The sequence below is a fragment of the Pseudoliparis swirei genome, chromosome 2, assembly GCF_029220125.1.
Source record: "Pseudoliparis swirei isolate HS2019 ecotype Mariana Trench chromosome 2, NWPU_hadal_v1, whole genome shotgun sequence".
Taxonomy (NCBI): Eukaryota; Metazoa; Chordata; class Actinopteri; order Perciformes; family Liparidae; genus Pseudoliparis; species Pseudoliparis swirei.
Window position 1 is genome coordinate 22407491 of NC_079389.1, and position 10763 is coordinate 22418253.

Genomic DNA, 10763 nt, shown 5'->3' on the forward strand with positions numbered 1-10763 from the left:
ATTAGAAACCAGACGTTTCCACCTAGAATAGTCACTTACCACATTAACAATGTATAGTGGGTATTTTTGATTAATGTTATCTTTATTGAAAAAACAGTGCTTTTCTTTGAAAAATAAAGACATTTCTAAGTGACCCCAAACTTTTGAACGGTAGTGTATATTTATTTGTAATTTTTATTCACGCGCAACTGGTATTTACTGCACGGAACAAGAGGCAGCATTAATAAATCATTTAAGTCTATATCTGACTTGGTTGTTTTTTTTTAATCCCAAGACTAAATAAAATAAATATATAAAATATCTAAAATTATAAAGTAATAATGAATCATAAAACCTATGTAATCAATAATAATCTGAATTTTTTTATTGACACAAATAAATGAAAATACACTCACCACTTTGATGATACAATTGTTTTAACAATATTTTTTAAATGTTTAATATTTTTTTCAATAGATTATGTCTCATGTCACATTCCTTGTATGCGTAGCGTCCTCGTCAATAAACACTTCCCATTCTGAATCTAAAGAACAAACATATAATTTTCTACGTTTAAAAAGATTCAGTAGTTTCCGAAAACAATTGATTAAGATTTTTTTAGGACATCTGGACTCCATCCACCGTAGACACCGATGGACGGAGGCGTCCTGCGCCTCCATTGGGTGGAGCACATCGGAAACAAAAGAACGCGGAGCCTTAGAATAAAGACGCCTTGGGGTTGTGGTCACGCCGTGACGTCGGCACACGGAGGAATTACCGAACCCAAAGGAGGCCGACGTGTACCGAGACTCAAAACGAGCTCAGAGAAACTACAACGAGACCAATAGGACTACAGAGGCGAGCGCAGAGGGACCGATTTCTCAAAACGGTCGGCCGACCGGAGGAGCCCGTCGACTCGACGTCACACCGACAATCAAAAGGTCCCGAGGGGCCTCCTACCTGAGCCGGGGGTCCATGTCTGCGGTGAGGAGCCGGCGCGTCGGACCCGACCTGCGCGCGTTTACTCGGAGGCAAAGTCAGAGGCGATGGTGGAAGCGGGGCACGCCGGTGATTGGCGGTTGGGCTGTGTGCTCAGAGGATGAAGTCGTAAAGCAGAGGGAGCGAGAGCAGCTTTTGACTTTATCACCTGCTGGAAAGAGACTCGTCTTCTTTTATTGTTTTGTGTGTATGGTTCAGCTTGTTGAAGAGGTTTAAACCAAACCACAAGTTTTATAAACATAAACCAGGAGATTCGCTGCCTAAAGAGATTCATAGGAAAAAGAAAATCTTTCCTTGTCATCTGAGCTACTTACCTAGTGTGTGTGTGTGTGTGTGTGTGTGTGTGTGTGTGTGTGTGTGTGTGTGTGTGTGTGGGAACCAGGATGTGAGTGTGTGAGAGTTAACAAATCCTCCCCTGGTAAACAGAGCCGCTCATCAGCTGGATGATCACCTGAGTGGACTTCATGCAGCTCAACGTACCCGCTGGACCACATGAGCATTACAACATCTGGAAAAACACAATTTAACAGTAAACATTCGATGGAGATGAATAAATAAACACAACGTGTTGCCTTCAAGTGTCGTGATAACTACGATAAATATATGATTCAGAGACGCTTTAGGTCGTTTAGCTTTAATAGAGTGGAGAACATTCAAGTTCAGGTCGTGCACCGGTCGATACGAGGCTGCGGTCCAATAACAACACGGTAATAAAGGTGTCGTCATTACATCGTTGTGTGAACGACAGCAACATTTATTATGACCAGAAAGTCAAATACACACATTAAACATCTTTACCATTTATTTATTTTTCCCTTCCCAAGAGTGCTCCGTCTAGCCCCGCCCCTACTGTGCTGTGATTGGCTACTGTGCTGTGATTGGCTACTGTGTTGTGATTGGCTACTGTGCTGTGATTGGCTACTGTGCTGTGATTGGCTACTGTGCTGCGATTGGCTACTGTGTTGCGATTGGCTACTGTGTTGTGATTGGCTATTGTGCTGCGATTGGCTACTGTGCTGTGATTGGCTCAGAAAACTTGAGTCTCAGCTTTGTTTTTGATCATATTCTGTAACGCACGCATCAGAGGAGTATTATCCAATCACAGCACAGTAGGGGCGGGACTTGGCGGAAAAACACTCTTGAAAATAAATATAAAATACCCAGACCTTCTCTACGCCGCCTCTGATGCTCTTTCTACCGAGTCACGTGACTCCCGCGGTTCTAGAGGTGCCTGGGTCACAAGACATGGGAACATGGGTCGTGATAAGAACGTGCAAACAACAACAAAACAAAAATATATATAACGCGTTCACCAAAGGTATATAAAGTCTGGGTGTATGAAGTCTCTGGGTGTGGTTCACCAGTTTGAAGCCATGACCGGTGATGTAGTTCCACACTGGTAGCTTCCCAGCACCACCAGTCTTCTACTTGGTGTTTGAAGTGCCTTGCCCAAGGGCACATCAGTGGAGGTCGATTTTCACTTTCTCGTTCCATTTATTCGTCTCCCGGACCGCGATTGAAAAACCAGCCGCCACTTTTCAGACGTCATCGTCTCGTCGATGGCGATCCATCTTCATTCTCCACCGCACGATCCCTCGTAAATATCTGGAAAAGACCAAAAAATGAGAGGAAGATGTTTTCATCTTTGTTGAGTTTGAATTCTTACACTTTTGTGGCGGAAAACTATGGCTATAAAACACACTCATATACCGTTTTATAAAAAAAGAAAACGCACCGAATTTATAATCGATTCAATATTTACGGAGAGAAGACGAGCGAGTTAAGCAGTCAGAGCACGTCGTCCTCACGGAGTTTGCCCAGTTTTTAATGGATAAAATGGAAATGAAGTCTTAAAGATTCCCTCGAAAAGAAAACTAGAATTCTTTGAAAAAAACCAGGCAAACTCTTATTCTGCATTCAAGACCAATTTCTCAGTGGAAATTTCCAATTTTCGGACGATCAAGCAAAAATACATCAAAAAAGCTTGTTTTCCGAACAGGCAAAATCACAAACCACTCAAATGTTATAATAGAATCTGAATGTGATTGTGCCATCAAATCAGTTGTATGAGCACAGACACATCTGCCCCCCCCCCCAGATGTTAACAGATTCTCAAAGCAGAGATGGGTGGGAATGGTACACCATAACAATGTGACACCTTGATGGAGGTATAGTAATAATAGTAATAATCATGATATTTTAAGTCCTGGGGTACCAATTCCTCCTCATGTGATCCATTTGGAGAATCTACAACAACAAAAATCCGTAATTCAAAGGAAAACGTTAAGATGCAAAGCTCAGACGGGGCAGCCAATCGGCAGCTCGGGTTGGGCCTCCTACCTGGGAAGAGTCGGCTTAGAGCCGCTGGTGGTTTCAGAAGATGGGGGGGGGGGGTGTAAAGAGGCTAGTTCTCAATGAGGTTTCAGACGAGATGGTTGAATGATTCAAAGCAAAAGGGTTAGTACAATATTCCAAAGGTCGATCTTTCGTCTCGTCCAATGAGGACACTTCATCTCGGGGAGTGTCCTTGAAAAGGATCGGGAGACTGAGCGAGGGAGGAACGTTGGCCGTATTTCCTCGCCGTCGAGTGGAAAAAGAGCCACCTCGTCTTCAGGAGGGAGAAAAGTCAAGGTGGAGTTCGATAGATCGCCGGAAGGAAGAAGGAGAAGGAGGTGAATGGAAGGGCTGGAGTCAGGAGGACAGAGCGTCAATACCTGCAGGAGTGAGCACCAAGGCCTGGAGGAGGTCGGACAGAGACACGATGCCTCTCACCACGTCGTCGCCGTCCACCAAAACCAAGCGATGCACCTGGAGGGGAAACCAACGTTTCACAACGCTCGACCCAAACGCTCCCAACAGCCAATGAAGACATCGACAGTATGGACTTGTATCATATCAGGTGAGAAGGAGAAACTGGGAAAGGCTCACCGTGGTATTAGACAGTCTTAGACCTGATGTTCACCAGGATTAAATGTATAAAAATTTTAAGTGCAAAAAAAACAGCTAAAGGTCACGAACATGTTGTGTAGGTTACTTAAAAAAAATATATATATATATATATATATACACTACCGTTCAAAAGTTTGGGGCTACTTATGTCCTTATTTTTCAAAGCACTTTTTTTTCATTGAAGATAACATTAAATTAATCATATATACTCTCTCTACATAGTTAATGTGTAAATGACTATTCTCTGGTGTTTAATGAAGTCTCTACAGAGGTGTATAGAGGCCCATCTCCAGTGTTCTAGTGGTACATTGTGTTATCGCCTTAGAAGACTAAAGGAGGGGTAGAAAACCCTTGAAAACCCTTTTTATGTGAGCGCAGCTGAAAACAGTTATGCTGGTGAGAGAAGCTATAAAACCGGCCTTCCTTTGAGCCACAAGAAGAACTACATTTATATTTACAATGAAAATAATTATTTATAACCTCGTCAATGTCTTGAATATATTTTATATTCATTTTGCAATTAATTTGATAAATAAAAGTGTGAGTTTTCATGGAAAACACAAAATTGTCAAATGCTTTGACCACAAAGACAAAATCATGTTAGCGGGTGTCGGTGTCCCGGAGGAAAGATATAGGATAGAGAAACCTTACTGTAAAATGTTTAAGTATTTTTTGAAGACTCACCTCAAACTCAGTGATGTTTGGAGGCTAACCTCACCAATCATAAGAAACCACCGTTAGCTAGTGACTTCCAAAGAAAAAATATAAATTTCTCTCATTTTCCCTTTATTTAAATTTCATTTAATTAACGTGTTACTATCTTTAAAGCGTGAGCATCCAGACCTAAAACCGACCGCTGAGGATGAGCGTTCAGTGGGATCCACACGGAAAATAACTCGCGATGTAATACGTGAAGTAATACGCGAAGTAATACGCGATGGAATACGTTGAACGTTATTCATTCTGGATTTAATATGCTGTGTGCGGTACCTCCGCCTTGGCAATGCGGTCGATGATGGTCTCCAGAGTTTCGTAGGGGTAACACTTGAGGACCCCCTCCATGCAGTAGGCTCGGGAGGAAACGGCCTCCCGCATCGTCATGTTCAGGTTGTTGTAGTTTTTCTGGGCCGCTAAATTCTGAAGGATGGAAAGGGGGAAGAAAACGTTAAAATAATATTGTGCTGCAATACCAGCATATATATTTCTATATATATATATTTATACATAAATATATATACATAGATATATATACATAAATATAGCGTCTTTGTGTACTTAGAAAAGCGCTATAGAAGTCTAAATTATTATTATTTTTATTATACATATATATATTTATAAATTTTAAAAAAGTAAAAAATATATATATAATTATATATGTCAATATAAAAATAAAAATATTTATAAATAAATACAAAAATATATATACATATAATTAAATGCATATGTCAATATATAAATAAATATAAATATGTATATATGTAAATATATAAATAAATATATATATATATGTAAATATATGTACAAAGGTACAACACTGTTCTTTCACTGGTAATTCTTCCTAAAATGAGCTCATTAATCTATGTTCTTTTTAAATTTGTGTTAAGTTTTTTCCGAAATCGTACTAATTAATTATGCCCACTATATTTTAAATTGTTTTACGGGTCATAATCACGATAAAAAATGTGGTATTTTCTTAGCAGAGTGGGAAACAGGACGTGTGAAACTAACTTACGATGACATCAAACCTGGAGTACAGTGCCACGACTTTCCCTACAGAGACACACACACACACACACACACACACACACTATGCATGAAACAACATCTGTTTTACTGGCAGTTGATAAAGCACACGTTGAGAGTTAACAACGGTAATAAAAATGGATCCAAAGGCTCCTTGACAAAGCGAATGCCCGGTGTGACGTCACACACCTCTCTCGTCGACGACGGGCAGAGCGGACACTCGCCGCGCGACGAAGACGGTCAGAGCGTCGAAGACGGACGCCGACTCCTGGACCGTGGCGATCTGTTTGAAGGTGCCGATCCCTGCCTCGTTGATGCGCTTCTGGAGGAACCTGGGTTTAGGAATCGTGGATCCCTGGAGGGGATATTTATATTATTGTTTCATAGAAATCATACATCATCATGTCTGCTGCTATAATACAGGCTTGAAGTTTTTTATATTTTTTTTATAGTTCTTAATTTATGTCTAAATGTACTTTATTAGTATTATTACGATTATTATCATCACTACAATAAACTTACTTTCACATCAAGTGACAGTAAATTTGACTTTGAGCTTCTTTTTTTTGACTTTTTATGATCACATATTTATATATATTTATTTATTTTCAGAATAAAAGACAACTTTTGTTCCATCCATCAATCCACCCATTCCAACTTTTATTGTGAAATCCAATTACTTTCTAAGGATGACGCATGACTACTAATTCTTTCTTATTTCTAGGACCTTTTTGAACGACCGACAGAGATGCTTGTTGCATAGCAACCAGAAGGAAACGTTAATAAATACGATAAAGTGGATAAAGTCTCACGAAGATGTGCAGGAACTTGAGGATGCGCTTGTGAGTCAGGATGTGGAGGACGTTCCCCGACGCCGGGTCGATGACCGGCAGCCGGTGAATCTTATTCTTCAACAAGGAGTAGATGGCGTCAAACAGACTGAGGGGACAAAACTCACCATTAAGGCTGGAATGAGGACACGTGTGGAGGTGGTGCTCGCTTCTGAGGCGCCTCTGGTTGTATAGAAGTCAGACGGTATAGAAGTCGATGAGTAAATGACTCCTCTGGTTGCATAGGAGTCAGATTGTATAGAAGTTGATGAGTAAATGACTCCTCTGGTTGCATAGAAGTCAGCTCGGTTATAAGTCTAAGGGTAGATTATTCCTCTGGTCGCATATAAGTCCGATTGTATAGAAGTTTATGGGTAAATGACTCCTTCGGTTGCATAGAAGTCAGATCGGATATAAGTCGATGAGTGAATGACTCCTCTGGTTACATAGAAGTCAGATTGTATAGAAGTTGATGAGTAAATAACTCCTCTGGTTGCTTAGAAGTCAGATCGGATAGAAGTCTAGGAGTAAATGACTCCTTTTGGTTGCATTGAAGTCAGATGGTATAGAAGTAAATGACTCCTCTGGTTGCATAGAAGTCAGATTGTATATAAGTTGATGGGTAAATAACTCCTGTGGTTGCTTAGAAGTCAGATCGGATAGAAGTCTAGGAGTAAATGACTCCTTTTGGTTGCATTGAAGTCAGATGGTATAGAAGTAAATGACTCCTCTGGTTGCATAGAAGTCAGATTGTATAGAAGTCGATGAGTAAATGACTCCCCTGGTTGCATAGAAGTCAAATCGGAAATAAGTCAAAGGGTAAATGACTCCTCTGGTTGCATAGAAGTCAGATTGTATAGAAGTCGATGAGTAAATGACTCCCCTGGTTGCATAGAAGTCAAATCGGATATAAGTCAAAGGGTAAATGACTCCTCTGGTTGCATAGAAGTCAGATTGTATAGAAGTTGATGGGTAAATAACTCCTATGGTTGCTTAGAAGTCAGATAGGATAGAAGTCTAGGAGTAAATGACTCGTTTCGGTTGCATTGAAGTCAGATAGTATTAGAAGTCGATGAGTAAACGACTCCTCTGGTTGCATAGAAGTCTGACCGTATAGAAGACGATGAGTAAACGACTCCTCTGGTTGCATAGAAGTCAGATCGTATAGAAGTCTAGGAGTAAAAGACTGTGGGTATTTTTATGACGAGTATTGCTTTTGTGAAACGATGTACCGTGACTTTATCCTTGATGTATTTACCTGCAGTCAGGAGTGATGCTGATCAGTCTGTTGATGGAGTACTGGAGATAGATCTCTGAGAGAGAGAGAGAGAGAGACTAGTTATGAACACAAACTAACACAAATGTAATGTTGTTATAAATAGACTTCATAAGGACGTGCAGACCTCTCCACGTCTCGATCTTGTGCTCTTCCAGCTCGTAGATCTGAACCTGCAGACAGACGGACGGGTGAGAGCTCACGTCTCTCTCCAAAGCTTCTGACTATTTGTTTGTAAAACTACGACAACAAGTTCAACCCCTACAGCTCACCAGAGGAGACTTGTAGTAACGATGGAGAATGTTGATGAAGTCAGTGATGGTCAGCATACCTGCACACGCACGCACACACACGCACACACACGCACACACACATTGGAAACATGGATTAATCCTTTGTCAATGGCGGCACCTTTTATTGAAAAAATACTCTTGAAAATAGGTGGAGACGAATGGTCATTTTTTGTATATGTTCTTCGGTTTGCATAATTAAAATAAAATAAAAATTTACGTCAAAAGAATTGTCGTTATTCTTTTTTTAAAATATGTATTTGGATTTTAAACACGAATCCCTCTTTCATAATTATTTTACTCTATTTTTCCAAATGGTTTGGATTGGTGGCAAAAAAATTGCAAACGTGACCAAGGCAGCTGAAGATCAAAATAAATAAAAGTGTCTCTCCTTGTTTTCTAAGCAAGTTTTGAATATTGATATATAACTGCTAAAATGGTGCTGGTATTCCCAGATGAGCGACCAATCAATGCTCAGATCAATACTCTGATCAATACAGGTCAGAGGGCCTCACCCACAAAACACTTCAGCTTGGCGTCCCACAGCGGAGCGGCCCTCACCCCGTTAGCCACCAGGGCGAAGAACGCCTTCTTCACCTGACACACACACACACACACACACACACAGGGGTTTTCAGTCATTACAGACCAGAGCCGTGGTTCAGTTGTGAGTCTTTCTGCCGCTAAAGCCCGTGAGCCAATCAGAGCGCAGCACCTGCAGCGTGGTGTCGAAGATGACCAGCTTGGAGCTGGTGGGCATGGCGTCGGCGCAGCAGTGGCTCTTCATGAAGTTCATGTAGATGAAGGGGTCGGGGTCGGGGCCAGCAGGGGGCGCTGCAGCAGGGGCCGACACAGCATCCTCCTCCTCCTCCTCCTGGTCCATCTCAAATAACGGGACCTGGGGGGGGGGGAGGGGGGGAGAACATGGACGGCTCCGAATCAGCTCCACACACACACACGCACAGTTGCTGCAGAGTTCCTCTGGCAGGGGGGCAAGAATCTGTGAGCGTTGAGGACGTGACAACCGACTCGAAGGGGAATGTCAAGTGCTTTGTAACGACAGAGAGAGAGAAAGAGAGAGAGAGAGAGAGAGCACAGCTGCTGGTGGATCTGGGCACAAGAGCAGTAAAGCTGTCAGGTGGCAGTGAATGCACCGTCAGTTTGTCCACGAATAAACATTCAGCTGCAGCGTGTTGGCGCTCTGTTCTCACAAAGTCATTTTAATTGCACAATAAGGAAATATAAGATAAGGAAAAAAATATTAATATACTGAATTAAATGAAAAGTGGTACACTTTAAAAAACAATATTACTTGGGCCGTTACAGAAAAACATTTCACATAAGAGACGCTGCTGCTTACTTATTAAATTTGGTGTAAACAGTCATCATATATTGTATATATATATGTATGTATATATATATATATATACATAAATATATATATATAAATACATGCATATATATATATAAATGCATATATACATACATATATAAAAATATATACATACATATATAAAGGTATATAAATATAAATACATACATATATAAATACAAATAAATATATATATACACATACATATATAATTATGTCCCAGATCTTCAGCTACAAACACTTCAACACTGTTTCTTTCTTTTTAGTAAATTCAGACGGATTATAAAAAGGTATTTAAATGTTATTTCCTCAGAAAAAAAGAGAGGGGGGGGGGGGGCTGAGTAAGCAGAAGCGTCTCACCTCTGCAAGAGGCTCCATGGTCTGGGGGGGCGAGCAGAGAGGAACCAGAACCCGGACTACAGACCCCAACCGGGACCTCCGTCAGCAGCTCCCACCATGACGGACTGACAGGCCCAGAGAGGAAGGGCGAGGTATGGAGAGAGAGAGAGAGAGAGAGAGAGAGAAGGAGAGAAGGAGGTGTGCAGCACCAGGGTGTGAATGACTGGGGGAAGACTGAGGTCTAAATCTGGACTTAGAGGCCTGAGGTATTCAGAGAGAGAGAGAGAGAAGAAACTGTCCAATGCTCTCATCTAAACTCTGCATTATTGACCATTTCCCAAAATTATGACGTCATTAAGAGCGCTACGTTATTCTGATGATAATAATAATTAATAATAATAATAAGTGAACATGGCCGTCGTCGGGACAACGGAGGTCCAGCTGCTCCTCTAAGGGCGAATCAGGCGTGTTGTTTCTCCAGATGTTGGATTTAAAGGGCCAGCGTCGTCTTTTCCTCACTAGCTAACGTAGTGTGGAGAGCGGCGAGCGTGACAGGCTGCAACAAAAATACTACAATTATTTGATTCATTGTTTAAAGAAGAGGAGGGAGGAAAGAAGAAGAAGACCCGTGCAGCTTTAAAGGCTTCACCAGTGGGAGATGTTCAAATGTCACCGGGTCAAACTATTTATAGACGTTAGCTATACCCTGCTTTTGAAAAACACACACTAAACAATGCATGAACACATGAAACGTGTCATCGGTAATTAAAAGTCATAACGTTAAATAAAAGTCGTGCAGAAACAAAAACTTTTGAGTCAACAAAACATCTATAATCAAGTAATTAAATACAAGTGGGACCGCAAGTATTCAAGAGGCGTGACACCAAGGAAATCACAGGTATTAATATATACATTCATATCTACAATTGTTTTATAAAAAAAGGACACCCCGATAGAATATATATACACACACACACATATATAAA

The 10763-nt window shown here is 41.0% G+C and overlaps 1 protein-coding gene across 1 annotated transcript; it reads right to left on the reverse strand.

Annotated features, from left to right (window-relative positions):
• Positions 1 to 1689: 1689 nt before the first annotated feature.
• On the reverse strand, positions 1690 to 10740 carry prkag3b (protein kinase, AMP-activated, gamma 3b non-catalytic subunit). Its single transcript, XM_056426531.1, has 12 exons — positions 9799 to 10740; positions 8782 to 8964; positions 8582 to 8663; positions 8049 to 8107; positions 7904 to 7949; positions 7759 to 7813; positions 6483 to 6609; positions 5860 to 6025; positions 5660 to 5697; positions 4918 to 5064; positions 3693 to 3786; positions 1690 to 2583 (listed from the first exon to the last, which is right to left on the reverse strand). The coding sequence occupies exons 1-12, from the start codon at positions 9814 to 9816 to the stop codon at positions 2552 to 2554; spliced, it is 1047 nt and encodes a 348-aa protein (XP_056282506.1). The 5' UTR covers positions 9817 to 10740; the 3' UTR covers positions 1690 to 2551.
• Positions 10741 to 10763: the final 23 nt, after the last annotated feature.

Bases quoted from the DNA above. Each gene is read 5' to 3' on its own strand.
- prkag3b (XM_056426531.1), bottom strand. The intron at 6,610-7,758 runs GTAAATACATCA...TTGTCCCCTCAG, and splicing joins AGCATCACTCCTGACTGCAG to TCTGTTTGACGCCATCTACT. The intron at 3,787-4,917 runs GTACCGCACACA...TTTCCCCTCCAG, and splicing joins ACCGCATTGCCAAGGCGGAG to GTGCATCGCTTGGTTTTGGT.